Source organism: Diceros bicornis, chromosome 3 (assembly GCF_020826845.1).
Source record: "Diceros bicornis minor isolate mBicDic1 chromosome 3, mDicBic1.mat.cur, whole genome shotgun sequence".
Lineage (NCBI taxonomy): Eukaryota > Metazoa > Chordata > Mammalia > Perissodactyla > Rhinocerotidae > Diceros > Diceros bicornis.
Genome location: NC_080742.1, coordinates 58,601,207 through 58,625,025, shown reverse-complemented (window position 1 = coordinate 58,625,025; position 23,819 = coordinate 58,601,207). Strand labels below are relative to the sequence as shown.

General features: G+C 35.0%; 1 protein-coding gene across 1 annotated transcript in view; it reads left to right on the top strand.

Moving 5' to 3' along the window:
* DPY19L2 (dpy-19 like 2) overlaps positions 1–23,819 on the top strand; it is a 102,919-nt gene that overhangs the window by 66,685 nt on the left and 12,415 nt on the right. The window contains exons 13-19 of the mRNA XM_058569085.1: positions 724–804; positions 2,898–2,999; positions 4,096–4,167; positions 5,461–5,507; positions 13,978–14,002; positions 20,849–20,968; positions 21,904–22,078. Coding sequence (XP_058425068.1) covers positions 724–804; positions 2,898–2,999; positions 4,096–4,167; positions 5,461–5,507; positions 13,978–14,002; positions 20,849–20,968; positions 21,904–22,078 — 622 coding nt within the window. The remainder of the gene's footprint in view (positions 1–723; positions 805–2,897; positions 3,000–4,095; positions 4,168–5,460; positions 5,508–13,977; positions 14,003–20,848; positions 20,969–21,903; positions 22,079–23,819) is intronic.

The window sequence follows — 23,819 nt, the reverse complement described above, 5'->3', positions numbered from 1 at the left end:
TGAAAGCTTAAGTTTTCAAATTTCAAGTTTTCCTTTCTTAAAGAGGGACTCATGTAATTATATTTCCAAAAGAGTGATGGAGGAATTTTTAATGATGTAATCCTACTAAAAAAAAAAAAGAAAAGGGGCCGGCCCGGTGGCGCAAGCGGTTGGGTGCGCGCGCTCCGCTGCGGCGGCCCGGGGTTCGCTGGTTCGGATCCCGGGCGCGCACCGACGCACTGCTTGGTAAGCCATGCTGTGGCGGCGTCCCATATAAAGTGGAGGAAGATGGGCACCGATGTTAGCCCAGGGCCGTCTTCCTCAGCAAAAAAAAAAAAAAAAAAAGAGGAGGATTGGCGGATGTTAGCTCAGGGCTGATCTCCTCACAAAAAAAAAAAAAAAAAAAAAGAAAAGATTTTCAGCTAGAAAATAATATTTGGAAACAAACATATAACCCCCTTCTTTTCTTTGCAGAAATTGAAAAGAAATAACTTTAAAATTCCTTTAGATTTAGGATATGTAGAACTCTAGTGTTGTTATGTATTTTATAGCAGTGCCATCAGTTTCAATTCTTTGAGTTTAAAGAAAATTTTCTAAAGGAACATCCTTTTTTTAGACCTCCTCACTAATACACCTCACATGATTAAAATTTTCCTGTGCCATTTGTTGGTATAATTTAATATTTTCACTGGGTAATTTATAATTTTGAATACCTGACTTCTATTTATTTTATTTATTTTCTAGCTAATTCAAGGTTGTGCTTGGTTGTGTGGAACAATCACTTTGAAATTTCTGACATCTAAAATCCTAGGTGTTTCAGACCATGTAAGTACTTTCTAGTTAATAGAAAAATTCCTTATAAATATATAGCTGGATGAAAACTTTGAAACCATCTGTTTTTACCTCTTCATTTTATAGAGGTTAAGTGCCTTCTTCAAGGTCCCCACACTAGTTGTTGGCAAAGTCAATACTAAAACCCTGCAGTTCAATGATCTGTCCAACCCACTAAGAAAAAGGTGTATCAGTGAATGCTGACTTAGCCTTCTAGGAAGAAAATTAATAATATGTTAAGTAGTTATTTGTTTATATTTCATTTAAAATACAAATAAACATTTGTTTAAATAATAAATTTATTGTAGATGTTAACACATGAGCAGTCTGTACTGAGCTTTGAATTATAGAACTCTTAAAATCTCAATATAGTTTTATTTATTTATTATTATGGACTAAAATTAAGATGTGATTTGATATTTTTAAAGCTTTTCTTATAATGTAAAAAGAGAACATTGAAAGTTCTCTATCTTTTCATCTTCTAGGAAATATATGGACCTCTTATCCCTCATGTGTGATGTTTCTCTTTGTTTTAAGGCTCATACCTTCAGAATGGCGCTTTTCAAAGCATAGGTCTCTGTTAACTAATTAGGGAATAGAAAACAATGCATGAATTTACTTTTGATGTTTCACACTTTCTGTTTGGATATGAGCATACATGAGTGTATCATACAATAATCTACTCTGAAATTTACCTTATCTAGTACTATCCAATTAGGACCCTGTCTAAAGCTGAAATTACTTCACCTTTAACAAGGGATTATAGTATTTATTCTCTAAAAGGTTAAGTGCTATCACTATCCAATGCAATTGAGCTTGCGTACATGTTCATGTTAAATAAGATTTCCAAATTAGGGATTTATTTGCCATTTATTGCAGCTCTGCATAGTGGTTTATTAGGTTTATTTTTTGCTGTTGTTTCTGGTATGTCTGACACATTTTCTTTTTTTCTTTCCGTTTTTATTGTTCCTAACTTTTTATTCTGTAGAGGGTATGCATTTTATGATAAACTTTATTTAGGCCTCCTAAGTTATTTATTTATCTATTAAGTTGATCTGTGATTTTCTTTCTTGCCTTGCTCCACGTTGTCACCCAGCTCTTTACAAATCTTAAACACACACACGCCCTTGGTACTCTTAAGTGTCTTTCTTTATGTGACAGCTGTGAGAAAGACTTGAAACTAAAGTGGTTTGGTTAAATTATTACTAGTCACCCGCCTACCCTAAATTAGAAAAATAAAGTCAACTCTAAATTATCCTTGGCACTGGTAGATAAGGGGAACCATGAATAAATGAAATCCATGGACAGTTAGCACACTTGATATAAAATCATTTCTGTCCCTGTAAAATAATTTGAATTAAGGTTTTACATACCAAATATTTTCTTTTTTCTGGCTTTCACTGCATTATAAGAATGCAGTGAAAAAGTAGTTGTCTCACCAACAGTAAGTAATAAATAATCAGTAGAAAGTAGGAGTTCTGTGTTGGGTTTGGTTGGTGGTGTTTATTTTAAAGGCCTTGCAGATCAAGTAACTGAATTAAAGTAGTGTAGTTGTCGTATAGTATATAGTTGTCGTAATTCTTATGAAGAATAGCTCTCATATTTAATGGCTTGGATGTATGTCTGAAAAATCCAAGAAGCACCAAAAATGGCAATCAGTATATGAGGCTTTGTGAAAATGACAATGCATAGAAAATTTGTTTGTGACTTATAATGTGTGGTGAAAAAGGTTAACATGAAATTGCTTTTTTCTTGATGAATGATCTGATTGTAAAATCTCATGATTAACTCCATGGTGGTTTCTGCCCAGCAAATGTTGATTTTAACTCACTCTTTACATTATCATCTTCTCTGCTTATTTTTTCTGACCTCTTTGTACTTTTCATTTCTCTTGATGTTTCTCTTTGTTTTCAGTTTTCTTCATAATTCAGTGAATAGCAAGTATGGTTCACTGTATTTTCTTTATTTGACAAACATCCATGTACCTTGGATTTATCTGTTCTGCAGACTCTATGACTATTACATCAAATCAATTATTATTGATATAATTATTTGTGTAAAATTCCTTTTACTTTATTTTCTTCCAGATTCGCCTGAGCGACCTTATAGCAGCCAGAATCTTAAGGTATACAGATTTCCATACTTTAATTTACACCTGTGCTCCTGAATTTGACTTCATGGAAAAAGCGGTATGAATGTTTCTTTGTTTTTTCCTTCTCTACAGGTATGATGGTCTTTTTCTCTTTCATTTTCCTTTTAATATGAAACTCAAAATTTTTATTCAGAAACACCCAACTTTATTATTTTTTACTATAACTTTTACTAATCGTATGGCCTTCCTCGCCTGTTTTCTTACTTGTAAAATCAGTAAACAGTGGCCCCTATCTTAAAGAATTTTTGATAATGGTTAAATGAGATAATCCAGAGAGAGTGCTTAACATACTATATGAGCCATAGTGAATTACTATTATTATAGTTCAATTACTTTTAATAATCTAGGTCACTTGGAGATATGGGACCACTCAGGAAAAATAAATCCAAACTCTTGTTTTCATTTTTAAAAAAGTTCAGTTTTATTTCATCTAATACCCCAAATATTATGAAATTTTTTAACAAGACGTTGCCAAGAAAGGTATACTACTAATCATACATTATTCTCTTATCTGTCCAGCCAGTCATACTTACATTCAAAAGGTATTATTGATCACCAGTTATCTGTGAGGCAGTTTGCTGTAGGACTACAAAGAAGAAAATGACTTGGTTCCTGCCTTCAAGAAATATGTAATTTAGTTACATGGTGAATCACTCCCTATCACAATAATAAGTCCTGAGAGTTATTCAGCTGCTGATATTATTTCAGTACTTATTCATTACTTAGGCTAGCTTTCTTCCTTGTTAGTTCTAGTTTCACAAATGAAAATACTGGAACATTGCAGCCCAGGAAATGATAATGTAGGGCCCAGGGTTCAGTAAACACGCATTTTGAAACTTAATATTATGTAAATCGAGGAAGGAAAATACCAAAAGAAAGGCAAAAAATAATAGACATAGCTGATTTTTTGTTTAATAGTTTTTATCATTAAAATTTTTGATAAATTTGTGTAACTTTTTTTAATTTTGATTCTTACATTAGAACATGAAAGTTGATAAATAGATATTCTGTTAATGACAAAGACATTTTTACCGTTAAGAAATTTCATTATGACATTCAATTTGACATAGATTTTTACTCATTTATTATAAAATTTAATAATTGACTATTTTAAATAATTTGCTATATTTCAGACTCCACTGAGATACACAAAGACATTATTGCTTCCAGTTGTTATAGTGATTACTTATTTTATCTTTAAAAAGGTATTTTAAAAAAATTTTATCACTTGCTTTTGGGTTCAAGATAAGGACTATAATAGATTAATGCTAATAGCTCAGAATTCTGTCTTATTTTTAGGATGAACTCTTCCTCTCCCTAACAAGTTTTTTATTTAGATGTTTCTTTATCTAGTATTATATGGGTTTTTTTTTTTTAGAAAGCCGCATTAGAAAAGATATTCTTATTTATTTTTTCAAAAGAAATTTATCAGTTACCCACTATATACCAAGAACTACGTTAACATTGTAGGTACACTGGGAAAATAAGACAGGCCTGCTCCTATAGTCTGGGTATGGGGGGGACGTTAAGCAAATAATCACACAAATGGTTAAAGAATTACAATTGTTATAGGTGCTATGAAAGAAAAGTACAATGACAACTTGGTATCTTTCAAATATAAAGCACATTTATTTTATTTTATTTTGTGAGGAAGATCAGCCCTGAGCTAACATCCATGCCAGTCCTCCTCTTTTTGCTGAGGAAGACTGGCCCTGGGCTAACATCTGTGCCCATCTTCCTCCACTTTATATGGGACGCCGCCACAGCATGGCTTGACAAGCAGTGTATCGGTGTGCACCCGGGATCCGAACCCTGGCTGCCAGCAGCGGAGTGGGTGCACTTAACTGCTACGCCATGGGGCCAGCCCCTAAAGCACATTTAAAGAAGTCTTGATCCATTTTGAGACATACACAGGAGAAATTGCATAGCCATTTTAAAAAAATCATTCTCTACGTGTTCACTATTTTCACAACAGAGGAAAATATTATCACAATAGAAGAAATAATGTTTAAAATACCACTGGCAGATTTTCTTGGTCTGAGAGTGGTTTATCTGAAAGCCTAGTTAAAGACAGTGGTCTTTCGTTTTTAGCGCTTCTTTTTTTTTTCTGTTTCTGCATTGATTACGTCATGTTCACCACCCAAATACTAATTACAATCCATCACCACACACATGTGCCTAATCATCCTTTTTGCCCTCCTCCCTCCCCTTGAACCATTTTTATTTATATTGTTTAAAAGTTGACTTGCCTTAAGTCAGTATGTATTTATTTTATACTTTTAAGCAGATAGCAATAACATGATGGCGTTACCACCATACCAGGTGTTTTCCTGTTCAAATTAGTTTTCTGATAGTCAAATTGCATATCTTCCTGAGGACTCACTTTAACAATAAAAACTCTTCTCTCTAGTGGGGGGATGTTTATGTTAATGAATCAGGGCATTTTAAATGTTACATAATTCCTTTAAAAAGTTTCACTGATTTGATTCTATTCACAGGCTTTTCGTGATATTTTGTGTGTCTTATCTACGAATACTTATCTAAGGTAATTATATCATAGTTGTTTTTAAATCATACTATATTCAGTTATTAAATAACTTACTGTAATATCAATTTTTCAAATGAATGTTATTAAACTTCAGCGTTATGATTAAGAAGGGAGACATGAACCAAACTTAGATGTTTTCTTTAAAAAAAAGACTATCATTCTTATGGATCTCTTTTATGTATCTGAACTTGTTTTGGAGATATTTATATTTGTGAATTAACTCAAAGTTTAAATTGGTTTAGTTTAATTTTAATATATGACTAGAATTTAAAGTCAGTAAACAGAAATAAGCTAAAGTTTTATTTTGGTGATTCTTATTTTTTTTAACTTTCAGAGAAAACATAATTTTTTGTTTTTCTGAATATTCATGAAACAGTTTTTGCTACATTTATTGTTAAAACTATTTGTCATATCACATTTTTTGTAGTTTTAGTAAAGTCACTATAATTAAGGCATAAAAATATACAGGAAAAATATTAGTCAAATAAATCACACATTGCTACAGGACATGGGGGGTAAATTGTGAAGAAAGCTCCTTCTGAGGAAAATCTTAACTCAAATTACATTTTATATTTGTAGATATGTCATAAGATTTGCTGTAGTTAATGAAATTTATTTTTTAGGGCAGTTGTATATTTACAGAGAAATTGTGAAGATAGTACAGAGAATTTCCATGAACTCTGTACCCTATGATTATATTTTCAATAAACAGGATGGTTGCCAGAAGAGCTAATTAGAATCTTATGGTTGAAATCTTTGAAATGATAGAATCTTATCTGTTGAAATCATTTCCAAACTAAGGGAGGTAATAGACCGACTCTACTTTTTTCTGGTTAGATGGAGCTAAGGGGAATGTGTCTTGACATTCTAGAGAGTATATTTAGAAGCTGAAAACTATTCCCATAAGGAATGCATGAAGGGACTTGGGATATTTAATTGGATAATAGAAGCTTGAGGGGTACATGGCAGCTGTCTTCAAATATTTGAGAAGGTATAATGTGGAAGAGGACAGACTTGAGGGAGCCAATGAGTGGAAGATACTTAGCTCAAAAGTAAGGAGGGCTTTCTTAGAGGTTAAATACCTGAAAGGGACAGCCCCGAGTGTTTGTGTATGGGCAGAGGGGTCCTTTAAATCACACAGGTAGTACATGTTTATAGTAATACATTCTGACAAAATAGTATATCAAGAATAGAGGGTGCTGATTGTAAGTGGCTTTGTATGTATCATTGTAGAAAACACATACAAAAACATAAAATGTATATTTTTAATGGAATCATAGTATTATTATTCTGTAACTTGTTATTTTTGTTTAACAGTATGTCTTGGGTGTGTGCCTAGATCTTCCTCTTACTTTGTAGTGGTCTCCACGTTTTATTGTTCATCATCATGAGTGATGACCAAGTACTTAGCCTTTCCCACATTAATGGACGTTTAGATTATTTTTTTGTCATAACAACCAATGCTATGAGTAATGAACATCTTTATACATGTATCTTTGCATACTTATTTTAGTATTTAGAATATTTGAAATGGGACTGCTGGATTTTAAGGTATGAATTTTTATAATTTGATAAATACTGAGAACTTATAATGATGAGTGTCCATTGCCCTGTATCTCTGTGAACACCAGTGTTATCAAACTTTTAACATTTTCTGATAGGTAAAAAAAAAATAATGACTCATTTTATCTTATAAGTCTTTACCAGTGAAGTTTTACGTCTTTCCAAGTTTATTCTCTATTTGTATTTCTTCTTGACCATTTGAATATTCATTTGTAGTGTTTTTTATATTATAGACAATAATCTTTTGTCTGTTACACATATAACATAGTTTCTTCCAGGATACCAATTTATAGTTTATTAATAGTCTTTGCTTTATAGAAGTTTAAAATTTCTATACAGTCACAACTGTACATTTTCTGTTTTCATTTGTTGCTTAGAAACACTTCCCCACATCAAAATCATTAAAATATTTCCACGTATTTTCTTTCATAATTTTCTTTGGCAACTCATAGATCTCTATTTCTGTGGGGTCAGTTACTGGAAAATTATTGCGTTCTTTTGGTTATGTCACGTTTCCTTGATTTTTTGAGTTTCTGGTAGTTGCTGTCTTCACATTTGGTGGAGCAATCACCTCTTCCCCTGGGGGGTCCACAGCAGCAATGGCTGTTGATTACCTCAGTGGTGGAAGCTGCCAGTATCTTCTGCACAGCAGGCCCTTGAGGTCTATGCTGACAAATGCTGTGGGATCCTCTGCTGTGAAAGATGTTGAGGTCCTCACTGACAAAATCTACTTGGGTCCCTGCAGAGCAGGCCTCTGGGGACCACTATGGCGCCTGCCCCGTGGCTGAAACCGATACCCCTCACCCTTCCTCTTTGTTTCTAGCCATCTCCAGATGTCTCAGCTAAGCTGATCTCCTTAGCGATCCTTTCTGAATAGTTATTCTCTGTTTTTGGCTCCACTGATAGGTTCTTTTTTTATTTTTTATTTTTTGGTGAGGAAGATTGGTCCTAAGCTAACATCTGTGCCAGTCTTCCTCTATTTTGTATATGGGACACCACCACAGCATAGCTTGATGAATGGTGTGTAGCCCCTCCCCACCCCTGGGATCTGAACCCACGAACCATGGGCTGCTGAAGCGTAGCGTGCAAACTCAACCACTACACCACCAGGCCAGCCCCGAGTATAGGTTCTTAATTGGACTCTTGAGACCTCCTGGAACAGTTTTCATTTGTGGATAGCCATCTAATTGTTTTTTGTGGAGGTACCAAGGCAGGTATCTCCCACTTCACTGTCTTGCTAACATCTTCCATAATTTTCTGTTTTACATACAGATGATTAATCAACCCTGCATTCATTTTGCAGTGTGTTGACATATAGGAATCTACCTTTTCCCTCTCAAATGAGGTATTGTCCCAACACAATATTGTGTAATCTGTCTTTTTCCCCAATCATTTGAAATACCAGTTTTAATCACATACTAATAAATTCTCATATGTACTTGATTCTGTTTTAGATTCTCTCTTACATTGATCTATTTGTTTGTTTCTGAGTCAGAACAGCACTATTTCAATCTCCCCTTTATTGTTATTGTTTTTCACACTTACTTTTCCAGGTAAGCTTTGGAATAAATGTGTCTAGAATCACCCACGCCCCCAGGCACCCACCGTAGTCTATTGGAATTGCTTTAGATTAATTCAAAGAGAATTTAATCTTTATGTAATTGATTCTGCAATCCAGTAATATGATATATCTCTACTTATTTGTGTGGGCAAGTCCCTGAACCCCTCTGTGCCCCAGTTTCATCATCTGTAAAATGGGAATAACAACATCGACCTCGCAAGGTTGCTGTATGTATTAGAAGTGTTAATGCATGTGAAGTGCTTAGAACTGCTGACAGGACAATCACTCAAGCGTTATTATTATTGTTGTTATTGTTCTAATTTTTATACTTTATTAAAGCTTTGTAGTCTTTTTGCCCTGTGAGTCTTACTAAGATTTTTAATTCTGGATCTTAGTAAGGTTTTTTCCTTTTTTTCTTTTTTTGCTATTGAGAATGGTAATTTTTAAATTACATTTGCTAATTTATCATTGCTAGTTTATAGAAAAGCTGTTGATTCTTAAACATCAATTTTGTATCCAGCCACATTACCAAACTTTCTTTTTAATTCTTACAGTTTTTCAATTGGTTCTCTAGATTTTTCTAGGCAGGTTATCATATAATCTACAAATAATGATCATTTCTCAATATGTATACCTCTCTTTTTTTCCTTATCTTACTGTATTGGCTAGAACTTCCAGAACAAGTTTGAATAATTACAGCAATAATAGGCTTTGTCCTTTGTTACTGTTTTGTTTCTGACTGGAAGGTGAATGTCTTTAGTGGCTCAGTGTTCTGTTTGCTGTTAGTGTGTAATGGGTAGCCTCTATTTAGTTAAGGAAATTTCCTTGTAGTCCATATAAACCAAAATAATTTTTTAAATTAAACTTCAGTGTTGAAAGTGTGTAGTATGTGAATTATAGCTCAATAAAACTGTAAAAAAATGATATTAAATTTTTAAAAATAGCTTTTAAAAAACTTTTGCGGGGCGCTGGCCCCGTGGCTTAGCAGTTAAGTGCGCGTGCTCCGCTACTGGCAGCCTGGGTTTGCATCCCAGGCGCGCACTGACGTATAGCTTGTCCGGCCGTGCTGAGGTGGCGTCCCACATACAGCAACTAGAAGGATGTGCAATTGTGACATACAACTATCTACTGGAGCTTTGGGGAGAAAAAGGGAAAAAAAAAAAAACAGGAGGATTGGCATGGATGTTAGCTCAGGGCCGGTCTTCCTCACACAAAAAAAATATATATATTTTGGGATCATTGTATGACTTTTCTCCTTTACTTTATTAGGTATTTGTAAATAATATACTAATGGGTTTCTTAATGTTGATCTATTTCTGAACACCAAGAATGAAATCTATTTGGTCCTTGTGCATTATTCTTTTAATACTGTGCTGAAACTTATTTGCTAATATTTTATTTAGTTTGTGTGTGGGTGTATGTGTGTATATATATGACTGCTCTATAGAGTTTTTGTGAGCTATCCCTACCTGGTTTTGGAACCAAAGTTATATTCATCTCATAGTTTTATTTGCTTTATATTTTTCTCTGTTCTCTGAGGATGGTTTAATTAACATGGGAATTATCTGTTCCTTAACCATTTGACAGACTCACCCATAAAAATATCTTGGCCTTTTTTTGAGAGTAGGGGCCTAGCCCTGACTATTTTTTCAACATCTTATATAACAATATATGTATGCAGATGTTCTTCTTGAGTCACTTTTGTAATCTATATTTTTATGGAAAATAAGCCATTTCATTTCATAGATCATAAATTGTAGAATGAATTCTTTTAAAACAATTTCATTTGTATTTGTAATTATATTTCTCTATCTTAACATTGTATATCTGCATTTTCTATCTTTTTTCTTGTTGAGATTTATCAGAAGTCTTTCTTCTTTGGATTTTTCAAAGAACCAACTTTTTGTTTTCTTTATCATGTCTATGAGGGCTGTTCTCCATTTTATTAATTTCTGCTTATATTTTTACCTATTTTTATTCTTTCTTTTGGTGTATTTTTGTTGTTTTTCTGTGTTTAATGTCCAGCTCATTTATTATCAATTTTTATTGTTTTCTGGTAAATTCATTTAAAGGTATAATTTTCCCTCTGAAGACCAGTTAGACTATATCCAGTGGGTATGTGTAGCGTTAACATTGATGTTCATTTCTATATAGTCTGTGGTTTGAATTTTGATTATTTAATCTGACAATCATCTAGAAGAATGTGTTAAAATTTCTAGCTAGTTAGTTTCTTCTGTTTTGTATTTCGCCTTTATGGTTTTATTTATTTGCTATTTATCGAAATTAACGTTCAGTTTTTGTAAATGCTCTGTGAGCATTTAAAAACGTGCATTTCATATTTTGGGGGAGTTCAAAGTTAAATATTGTATGATGTAATTAACAGTGCTATTCTAAATTCTCTAGTATAGCAATTTATTTTTCTTTATGTTATTTTCTCAGAATGCTATCTTCATGTGTCGTGTTAAGAATGTATTTTGGCTTTCAAAATTGTAATGTTAACAGTTTTTGCTTTACATATTCAATGCTGTTGTTCATTACATGATTATTATAGAGTATACCTTTGATTATTCTAAAGGATATTCTTTACTTTATTTAATACTTTTTCCTTTGAATCCTTCCTCATAGAAAATTAATTTGGCCACATCCACTTTCTTTTTTAGTATTTTCCTGGTGTACCTTTATCTATGCTTTATTTTCAACCTTTTTGTGACATTTTGGTTTAGGTATATTTCTCATTGTTGGATTTTATTTTTTCTCTTCAATCTAAATTCTCTTACAATTCATTTTTAAATTGGCTAATTAAATCCCTTTTCATATTCTTTGTGATAACTGCTAAATTTGGACTCACCCTGCCATCTTTTTTTAGATTTTCTCTTCATCACACTTTAAAAAAATTATTTTCTTGACATTTGCTGAATCGTTTGTCTACATCCCGTTTCTGTTTTCCTAGTTGTTTCCCTTAAATTATTAGAAAATATATTGATATCAAGAACTAATTAGTTTCTAAAACCTGTTACTCTCAACAATAATAGCTAACATTTATTGACTATGTGCCTGATAGTACTTTTAAGTTTCTTATTTGTATTACGTCAGTAAATCCTCACAACCGCTCAATGAGAGAGGAGTTCCGTTATAATGCTCATTATTTACAGATAAGGAAACTGAAGCACAGAGAAGGTAAGTAATTTTCCCAGAGGCACACAGCTAGTAAGTAGTAAAGTCAGGATTCAAACTCAGGTACTCTCGCTTCAGAGACCTACTTGCTTCACCACTGTGCTATGGGAACACTTCTCCCTTCCTACACACCCTCACCTCCCATGTTATACTGAAATGATCTGAAATTTTAGCTAGATTGTTGTAATATCTTCTGTTTTAAGAAGTGTCTGAACATTTAGATTAAAGACAAAAGATATTTTTGTACTTCAAATTCTACCAGTTTGTTCTTGACTGTTTCTTATAGCTCATGTTTTTCCCCTTCTTAGAGTCAAAGACTACATCTGCTCAAATGATGTTTTTTAGAAAGAGTGTAGAGATGGCATTTCTGAGTGCTTTCTTGAGGGAAAAGTGCTTTTATTTTGCCCTTATATTAGATTGATGGATTGGTTAGTAAATATTTCTGGGGTTTATTCAGCATTTTGTAGATACTGCTTCACTGTTTCCTAGCATGGAGCATTACAGATGAGGAGTCTTACGTCTTTACTTTTGCTCTCTGGAAATTTATAGAGTTCTGAGATTGTGTGTGTGTGTGTGTGTGTGTTTTATATTTTTATTAGTTCATGGGACATTTTAACTTGAACGCTCAAATCTTTCTTTAGCTCAAGGAATTGTTCTCTATTCTTTTGCTTTAGGCTCTCTTTTTTTGAACATCTGTTCTTACTTTTATCATATTCTCTATTTCTTTTTTCTCTTAGGTTCTCAGAGAATTCCCTGACTGGATCTTCAGCATTATCAATTTAAGCTGTGTACATTCTGCTATTCATCCTTCTTTTGATGTGTTAAATTAGGCACATATGTTTTTCCTCAGAATTTCTGAAAGCTCTGTATCATTGCGGCTTGTTCTAATTGTATGGATGCAATATACTCTTAAACTTCTCTGAAGATAATAGTTGGAATTTTCCACCTAATACCCTCTTTTACTTCTTGCATTAACTGTTTCCTGAGAGGTCAGTTCATTTGCTCATTCATCTTGGTGTTTCTCTTTCATGCTATTTGTGTCTTATGATTCACTTGCATATTCATATTTTAAATTGGCTACTAGATTTATTTGTATCAATAGTTATTGTCAAGTCCTTGGCGATTATAATAATTACTTACCTACCAGCCCTCTCCCTTGAATGCAACAGCTCTCCACAGGATCCTGTTGTGACTGGCAGATTTCGGGACAGTGGGGAGTACATCCCCGCCCCCCACCCTTGACTGCATGAGTTAGGAAGGAGCTGTGATGGAGGCAAAGTAATCTTGTGATTTCACTGCTATCCTGAGAGGGCTTCCCCCAACTACCCATTTTTTTTTAATCACTAGATGTGTGTGTGCCCTTGAACTGCTGTATTTTTACTTTCTTACTTGAACTGTCTTCTCTTTGCAACCCCAAAATTCATATTAGAAGGCCTCTGCATCCTGTAAAGGCTTTTTGTAAAACTAAAATATCCAGTCTTTTCAATGGAACAATAAAATAGGCAGTCTGGTAGTCTTGTATGAATCTAAAGTAAACTCTATGAGGGTAAGAACAGCCTCTACACCATCCCCACTGTGCTCACGGCATGGTGCCTAGAACGTAGCAAGTGTGCCATAACAATGTAGTAAATTTTTAGAACTAAATATTTAGTAAATTTGTTGGACAGTTTTCCTGGAACTAAAAATATTTATAGGGCTTTACCCAATAACTTTACTTCTAGAAATTTATCCTAAGGAAATACTCAGAGATGCTCATAGTTTTATGTACAAGGATGTTCATGTTATTTATAGTTGTCAAAAATGAAAACAACTCAGAAGTTCGGGATTGCTTATTTAAAGTATTGTATATACTGTACATGGTTGAATATTTAATAGAAATTCTGTTTATTCATATATCCTTCCAGAGGTACAATCTCCAGCAATCAGTAAAATCTATTTTATCTTAACCAAAGAATGGCTTTTTGATATACTTTAAATAGGATGACTATAAATCATGCCTTTTAAATTGCTGTAATTTTTAGTGATATTATCTAATATTTTTATTTTTATTTATGCTCCTAAGTAATTTAGAGAGAATCAGATTTTCAAAATCTAAAACAAATAAATGAAGTTTATTTTTATGTAATAATGGGCATTCAGTAAGTAGAGAATATTTTTGTTTTATTCCAGAAAACAGCTCCTTGAACATGGTGAGGTAAAGCTTTCTTTTTAATCTCTGGTAGATTTGTGTATTAAATTCTAGCTCGAGGATAATTCACAAAGGTATAACCTTGCTGCTGAGGCACCATCAGCAGTGCTTGAGTGGTTCAGCCTTGGTGATAAATTTCTCCTGATCCTTTCCACTCTTGAATCTGCTCTGTTTTGAACAGTAGTAAGGATTTGAAAGCCAGAAGGCTGATTTATGACCATGGAACATAATTAAATTACCTTCATTCATTCAGTCTTTCCTTCATTCAGCAATAACAAGCATTAATTTCTAGCCTGCAGAGCTAATCGCCTACAGCCCATCAGGGCAGGTACCCATGGCCCTGTGACTGGTGGCCTTCTGCATCACACAGACTTGATGGTCAGCCAGTTACAAGCTTAGCAGTGTTATAGGATACAGAAGATGGTATAGCAATGTTCCTGCCCTCAAATATGTGTGAGTTTTCAATGGAGACATGAAACAAATAAGACAGCATTCTATATGGTGCTGAATTGTTTTGTAGTGTACAAAGGGAAGGATCAGCATGGGCTGGAAATACAATTTCCTAAGTAATAAAACTTTGAGTCTTAAGGTGAAGGTCAAATTTAAAAGAGAGGGCAACTAAGTTTGAACTTAATAGGAATAGCTTATGATGATAACTATTATTTTTTGAATAGTTACTATGTGCCATGTACTGTGCTGTTTAATCCTCATAATATGAATATCATTTTGCAAATAAGAAAATTATGGTAATTAGGTGGTACTACCTGTGACAGAGATAAACACTAACATTTCAATGACAACTCAGTAGAGGTTTAATTATTTGCTCACATAAAGTTAAAAACAGGAGTTCCTGATTAGCAGGTGGCTCTCCAACAAGCAATGATTGACAGACCCAGACTCCTTCCATATATGGCTCTGTCATCTTCAACATGTGGTTTCCAGAGTTGACGTGCTTGTCTGCGTCAAGCCAGCAGAGGAGAAAGAACATGGAAGATCATGCACTAGAGGTTTTGTAAGAGATAGGCCTGGAAGAGGTGCACACCACTTCCTGCCCACAGCAGGACTCAGGCACATGGCCACAGCTGATAGCCAGGGAGGCTGGGAGACAGAGTCCAGCTGTGTGTCTAGGAAGAAGAGCAAAGAGCAAAGGTCTCTGCCAAGAAATAGAGATCTAGAGAAATTAAGTAGTTTACCTAGGAGCTCACAGCTAATTTATACTAACGCTTACATTTGAACCCAAGCAGTCCATTTCCAGTGCTCTCAAAGTAATAGTCAGCACTTACTGCGTCCTGTGTACAGGGTATTTTTTGTACATGATTTACATATATTCATAATTTCTTTCTCATAACAACCCATTGAGGTAAATACTATTGTTGTTTATATTTCACAGATGAAAACCACTGCAGTATAGAAAGGCTAAATAACTTGCCCAAGTGACTTGCCTGAAGCTGAAGTGCCCTTAGGTTTGTGGAGCCAAGGACTTTGAGCCCAGGCAGTGTAGCAGGAGAATCCATGCTGTTAGCCATTCATCCTACTACTGCCTAATGTGAACTGCTTTTATGTGTATCAGCCATGTCACATTACCCATTTATCATACAGTATTTAAAACCCACTTCTTTTTAGAAGCGTAGTGTTCCTTAATTTTCTGCCCTCCTCTCACATCATTATTTTGCTGCTTTCTCATTGTCTTTCATTTCTCCATTTATTCTTATTTTGCCCATTTTTTCTTTTTTTCTACTAATTCTATATACTTATCAGTTCACTTTTCATAATGTGCTTATTATACACCAGGTCCCTCCTTTTATGGAATTTAACGTATAGTGGAGGAAGACAAAAAATGTGAACAGATGAGTATAAGAACAATGATAAAGGTCGATACAAAAGTCATACAGAAAAAAAAATGATTAGATCTGTGTGGAGGGGGTGGGGCAGTCGGAGAAAGATTTTTTTAAATTACATTAGAAGAGGAGTTTGCCAAGGTCAGAGGATATGCACTGAAGGCATAAGGTAATATGTTTAGAGCTATAGGCAAATCAGTATTGCTGATGCATAAAAAGGCAAGAAGTAGCAGAAAACGAGATGGGGAAAGTAAGCAGAGTTCAGACTATGGTGGCTTCGTATGCAAAGAAGCTGGAGTTATTCTAGACTTTGTAGTAAAGCAGGAGATGGTACAGTCAGATCTGAGTTTTAAATATTTTAAGTCTATTGGCAGTAAAGAGGATGTTTTTTTAAAAAGGCAATCAGAAGTCAAGCCGACAGTGAAGGGCACTAAAAGGAAGACAGTGATAGCAAATCTCTTAATCTTTTTAAACTAAAGAGAGTATGTTAAACTCCTGATGTACAGGCAGATTAGAGATTTAAATTTCTAAAAACAGTAGATCTTATGGAAGGAAATGACGGATTTCCATGCAGTACCAGTGTGAAGTCTTAGGTCTGCCGGATGAGAGGCTGGCTCCTCATCCCATTCCCACTTGTGAGTCACACTTGGTAAATCTCTCTCCTTACAAGGTTTAGGAGAAGGGGACTGTTTTCACCTTAGGAGTGATAGGGCATGGAAGGCATAAACCTTGGGAGGGGTGCAGGGCTGTGACTCACTCTGAATGTGATATGATGACAAAAGGTTACCATTCCAGCTTGTTTCAGGATTAGGTGAGGATTGCTTAGGATGATTTTATCACCAGAGACTGAGTTCTCAAGTCCTTGCTTTGTGCCAATCCTCTGAATCAGGGACAGTTTGCATCCTTCCACTTACTAAACAATGCCTGGGTTATCTCCCCACTGTCATGATATTATTAAAGCGTGTTAGGTTAAAGGAGTCTGTTGTGATTTTTCCTCATAATTTCATGTAATTATCTGTATTTATTTATTCTATCAAATTAATTTAACCAATTTTTCTATTTTATGGGCTTAGAAATTAGTGAAGGAATACCCACTAATTCATGGGAAAGAAGAAGAAGGGAAGGAGAGCTAGGAACAATATTTATTGCCAGAATGTCAAAGTCCCTGTGAGGAGCTAGTGTGAGGATAGGCTAGGGAGAGAGAACATTGAGAGTATTGGCTCCTCAGTTTCCTTTGGACCCACTCAGACCTCATTTTGTCCATGACAGCCAGTCCTGCATCAGCCTTCACTTTTTTTTTCTAATCCCTACAGTTTATTCTATAATTTGATCCTTTATATTTTAAGTCAGTTGAGTTTGTGTTTTCTGTTATAAACGAAGTTTTTCTATTACTTACAGCCAAAGGGTTTTCTGTGACATACAGTGAAGGCATCTGGACCAATATAGAGGTATTCTGTAGGAATAAAGTGATGGGGAGTGAAGTGATACAGCGTTTGAGAGAAGAATTACTTCTTCTGAGAAACGAATTGAGTGATATATGTTGGGAATCTCTACACTTCTGTGTTCACAGACTAATAGAACCATGTTGTTAAATAGTTTATTATTTGGAGAGGAAGCACAGGATAGTGGTTAAGGGCATAGACTCGAGAGCTGGACTGGACTCAGATCCACTTACTAATTGTGTGATCTTGGCTAAGTAACCTCATATCTTTTGGGAAACAACAATAATTATAATAGTACTTATATGGTTGCTTTGGGATAGATGAGTTATATGTAGGGTACTTACAGTAATGCCTAGTGTAAGTTAAGCACTGTGTAAATGTCCACTTTTACAAGTGTGCTTTCTGGACCAAGACTTCAGGAGGCTCCAACTGTTAATTGTGCCAGCGAAGGGCACCTCTTTAGTATGCTCTCAAGGCATCTTCACACTGTCGTGGGAGGTGGTTTTGACAGGAACAGCCCACCATTTGGACTGGCCTCAGACACTTAGTTCTTGTATTCTCTCTGCTTGTTAGCTGCTACCTCACGTTTTACCCAGTTGGCCTCGCTTATTCCAAAGATGGGGAATGAACAGTTTCCTGAGCTTCTCTTCCTTCCTTGCTTCCAGCCTCTAAAAAGTGTTGTGAGAATTTTCCTAGTAATTTTTATGTGGAAAGAAGCACTGATGATTTGGCAGTAGTTTACATACAGTAGTGATTTTGGGGTTATACTTTTTGACTGTAGCCTTGTGTCCTCCACTTGGTGGTTGAAAAGAAAGCTATGTAATAGAATGGGAAATAAAATAACCATGGCAAGAGAGCTCAATGTTAACTCCGGAGCCAGAGAGTAGAGGAATGGTCAGGAGCATTTGGGTGAGAATGTGATGCCATTTGGAATAGCTATTCTGTGTCATCCAGCCACAAAAACATCACGCAGGGAAGACAAGGAAATGGCAGGGATCTTTCAAGTCTCCATATGAAAAGAGTCCTTTCAGTCTTCAGATGATAGAGGAAAGTCAAGGAGAATTACTACTTTGAATTTAGTTTTGGTCATATGAGAAGTTGTTGCTAAAGTAGAAGTGAGGAGAATAGGGGAGAAAATGATAGTGGCTCAAAATAACCAAAGGAAGGAATATTGGAGGAAGTCAGATGTGTGCTCACATTGATGAGACCACATCTATTATAGTCTGTTTCTAGATGCCACATTTTAAACAAACATGATCGATCTGTACCACATCCAGAGCAGGGCCACCAGAACTGTGACAACACAGAACTAATGATTAAAGGTTTCTGAATATTTAGCCTAGAAATAGCAAGCTTTCTAAGGGTGAAGGTGGGGATAGTGCAAAGTTGTAATTATAGTATTTAAATAATAAAAAACTGTCAAGCACAAATGGGTTTAGACTAATTTTGTGCTGTTCCAGAGGTATGGAGGTTACCAGGAAACATTGGTTCAGGTTTAGAAAAGATTTTCTAACATTTACTGCTGTCCATCATTATAATAGGCACTCCTGTGGGCATAGTCCTATTCAGAAAATAGTAAATATCCAGTTCATAGATTTATAGGAAAAATCCCTGTTTTGGATAGATGATTAAAGTAGATGACTCATGTAATCTACCAATCTGTGATTCAGTGGTGTCTTTTGTTCCCTCCACAACATGTCCTTGATTTTACCCAAAGATGACTTTGACTAAAGAAAAAATGAAGGGCTGATTTTGAAATGGATATTCCACATTCCAACTTTGGGTCCAAGAATTATGAAAAATATTAACAATTTCATTTTTAAACTTCTTAAAAAAAAAAAAGCTTTGGTTACAGTTTTTGCTATTCTGTTTTAAATATAAATTATGTATTTCTGATTATAAAAATGACACATTGAAAAAAAAATTGGAAAATGCAGAAAAATCACCATTCAGATATAACCTGTTAACTTTTTAGGTGTGTTTTCTTTTTTGTGTGTGAGGAAGATCAGCCCTGAGCTAACATCCATGCCAGTCCTCCTCTTTTTGCTGAGGAGGACTGGCCCTGGGCTAACATCTGTGCCCATCTTCCTCCACTTTATATGGCACGCCGCCACAGCATGCCCTGACAAGCGGTGCGTCAATGTGCACCCGGGATCCAGGCCCCCGGGCCACCAGCAGCGGAGCTCGCGCACTTAACCACTAAGCCACAGGGTCGGCTCCATAAGTATATTTTCCTATAGCCTTTTCCCCCATGGGTGTGTATACATACACACACAGATGGTTTTCACAGAATTAATGTCATTCTGTGGTGTACAGAGTTTTATACTCTGAAAACTTTCCCATGCCATTAAATAACCTTCCAATATGAAATCTTTTAATGGTTGTATACATGTGGAAATGCAATAATTTACTTACTCATTGGCCACTTAGGTTGTTTCTGTTTTTGCTGCTAAAAAATTCACTCCAGTGATCATCTTTGTGCAAGTGTTTTTGTGTTTTGATTATTCCTTTAACTAAATCCCTAGAACAGAAATTTAAGTCAAAGGGGTTGCCTCTTTTCTAGTGTCTTGATAAATATTACTAAATTACAGGAATATACCAATTAATTATTTCAGGGTGTTTCATGGCATCCTCTCTAACACTCAGTATTAATTTCATGTTTGTCAGTTTTATAGATGAAAATATCTTTAACATTTAATTTGTTTAAGTGTTAGTGAGCTAGAACGTGAATATTTAGTTGTGACTTACTTTGGGTTGCGTTAATTCTTTGTCCATTTTTCTAGTGAGGAGTTGTTTGATATTTTATGAATTATGTCTGTGAGAAAAGTTTTGTTTGAAACCTTTGTTCAGTGGAACCCCATCTTAATCAAAATGGGGTGTCCTACTAATTAGTGCAAATATTTATGTAATTCCACTACTTTTAAAATAATCTCGTTTATATTTTGCTGTGATTTTTGTTGCTGACTGAATTTTGCTGACATGCCGATTTGTGAAGCATTCCACATTTTTATGACTCTGTGACTCACTTCCTGACCTTGTGTAGGTCCTTGCTCAAATACCACCTTTTCAGTGAGGCCCACCCTGATGATCCCACTTACGATTGCAAGAGTGCAACTCCTCCCCGCTGTGGCCTCACACCACACCCTGCGCACTTACCGCTTTCTAATAGACTATATAATGGGTTTATTTATTTGCTGTGTCTATTCGTTTTCTCTCTCTCCTTACTAAATGTACTAAACTGTAAGCCTCACAAGGGCAGAAATTGCTCACTGTTGTTTAGTTCACTGTTGTATCTGAAGCACCCAGAACAGTACCTGGCACATGGTAGGCATTCAGTAAATCTTTGTTGAATGAATAAATAGATATTAATAGACTTAATACTAAGTTAAAAGATCCTGTCCATACGCCTGAAATTTATATAATATTAAAAAACAATCTTACCTCAATAAAAAAATAAACTAAAAAAAGGTCCTTGTCCTAATGAATAATAATAGTTTTAATATACTTTGTTTTATATTTATTAATTTTAAAATATATAAAGTGAAATGTCATTTTGTTTTTTGTTTTTATAGCTAATTTTTCACACATTGCAGTTGTTTGCATTTACTGCTCTTGCCATTTTAATTATGAGGCTGAAGCTGTTTTTGACACCTCACATGTGTGTTATGGCTTCCTTGATATGCTCTCGACGGGTAAGGTATTCACTCTTGTATAGCTACATTATAACTGTAGTAACAGCAGTGTAGTTACTGTGGCTTTGCTGAGTAACCCAAAACGTAAAAACACTAAGTGGTTTTATCTTAAATGATTTAAAATGTTAGTTCCTGATTCACTATAGAATAAGAAAAGCACCTTCAAGTAGCTTTGAAAATTATTGCTGGATCTTAACTGATTTCTTCGACAAGTGATGAAGCACACTTTCCCCTATTAGTCAGCTGTCCACAGACAGTTTTTGGAGTTCAGGTCTGTGCAAGAGTTTCTTGGCCCAGCAAACCTATCCTCAAGTACTCTTCTAGTACTCATAGTAGATGCAGGGTCATTGCTCTAGTATTGTCTTATTTGGCTCGAAGAATCCCTAGGAGAAGTTGTTGATTCTGGGGTTCCATTATTGTAACTAATATACGAAAGAGTTAGACAAAGTAGCTAGAATTTAGGGACCAAGATCCTCTAGAAACACCTTATTTAGTTTTGATTATGAGAATCTTGTCTTGGAACATCATAGTGCTTATTTTCCTGAGCGGAATGTACATGTCAGCACTAGTGGAGTTCCCTAGTTATTCAAGATATCCATAAAGGGAACCAGGTGTTAGTAGGATTTAGTTCTGAGATGTTTTAGAATTGTAATTTGCTAATTTTAATCCCTGGTAGCAAATCGGTACTAGAAGGATCAGATATTCCTTCCTTAATTCTTTGGAGAGGGAAGAAAGCTCCATTTTTAACTGGGCCCTGTATTTCCAAAATATTTACTCTTTTTAAACAATAGGTGATGATAGTTGTGTATATTATTAGTGTACTGATAGTATCAAATGGTAACCACCATGGTTTAAGTAGCAAGGTGAGAATTTGTTATTGACCCTATAGTACTCTTCATATAAGAATTATAAATAAATGGTTTCTTTCATTTCAGCTCTTTGGCTGGCTTTTTTACAGAGTTCGTTTTGAGAATGTTATCTTTAGCATTCTAACAGTGATGTCAATACAAGGTTTTGCAAACCTCCATAATCAATGGAGCATAATTGGAGAATTTAATAATTTGCCTCAGGAAGAACTGATACAGTGGATCAAATACAATACCAGACCAGGTATGTAGCTGTTTAGTTATATGTATAACTAACTTTATATACACGCACACACACATTTATTTATATATGTGTATATAAATTATATAGCTATCATTTCATGTATGTGTGTGTGTGTGTGTATATATATATATATATATATAATTTAAAAATATGCAGTCATTCATACTGTCACACAGATTTCGAGCCTGCTAATTGCAATGTCTCAAATCAAACCTTTTCAAAAAGTGATTTTGTGCCCTCTTTAAACCCCTCCTAGATAACTGTCAAAAAGAATTTTAATTAACATTAAGAATTAATGATTGTTCACAAGTTATGTGCTGTAACTCTGAGATCATTATTGTATTTTAACCATAACAATGACACATATAAAGAAATAAATCTTTAATATCAAAATTTCACACCTTATGACGGGCCCCTGGAGAAGATACTTTTGGCTGTAGGGAGGTTAACAACACCCCTTCCATGACTTCAGTTGCTGCTGTCTGCTCTGAGTCTGTAAAACCAGTCACATGCACAAGAGTTAAAATCTTGGATATTTTATCTTCTTCACTAAATCATCTCATACATCCTACTTTTAAATACTCAAAAGTATTTTTTTAACTTATCTTCTTTCCTTTGTATCTTGATCCAAAACCACCTGAAGCAGATAGATATTTCACTTTTAAATACCTTTCCAGAGAATAAGTATATTCTACAGTAAGTAATCTATAATCTTGTCCAAGACTCTTTTTGATGTTCAGTAATTTTCTCTGGCACAAATTCTTTACTTGGTTTGTTTAAATTTTTATGACTCCTTGAATTGATTTCCTCTTATCTCTCATTTGATAGTTACCATTTTACTAATTAGCCATCATTAAAGTAAACTTTTATAAACTTCAACTGAGAGATTTGGTCCATGGCTTTCAAAGGGTATAGGTGACAGTGTCTCATCACTTAGAGCTGCCAGGCAAGTTTAATCAGAACATTTGAATTAATCCTCTACTGACTTTTTCCCTAGAGGAGTACAAGATAGGTACCCCCTTTAGTCTCCCTTGCCCCTCCCCAATTACAGCTATTTTTCCCAAGCTTTAAAAGGTCCCTGCTCTTTTAATCTTTTCTTGTGTCTTTCTTTCTTCCAGTTTGTGTCTCGGGTTCTTGGCAGAGAGAGCCTATGCTTGGCAACTTACCCTTCTAAGATAACACCCACCAACTCCTACCTCATTTTTAGCCACCTCTTCTTTATCTTATAAATCTTTTTCATCCCTGTATTATGAGTTCTGTCATGGTTACCACATGTTTATTAAATGCAGCATGAAGTTCTATACGTGGGGGGACTAGTGCTTATGTTCGGGTCCACCATGTAGTGTAGGGTTGTATAGTTTGCGCACTGCACAAAGGTGCTCAGTTGAGAGAACTGGGAACTGAAATCCACCCTATGGTCCACTCACCAAGTCACGTGTTAGTGAGGTTCTGTCAAGTCAGAAGGGATACTTTTTTGTAATGCAATCATGTGCCACAAAACAACGTGTAGGTCACGATGGACCGCATGTACGACGGTGGTCCCATAAGATCAGTACCATATAGCCTAGGTGTGTAGTAGGCTCTGCCATCTAGGTTTGTGTAAGTACACTCTATGATGTTCGCATGACAACGAAATCACCTAACGACACATTTCTCATAAGGTATCCCCTTCGTTAAGCGAGGCATGACTGTACATGCAGTAGGGTAAGAGGAGACCTAAGTATATTTATAGGAAAAGATC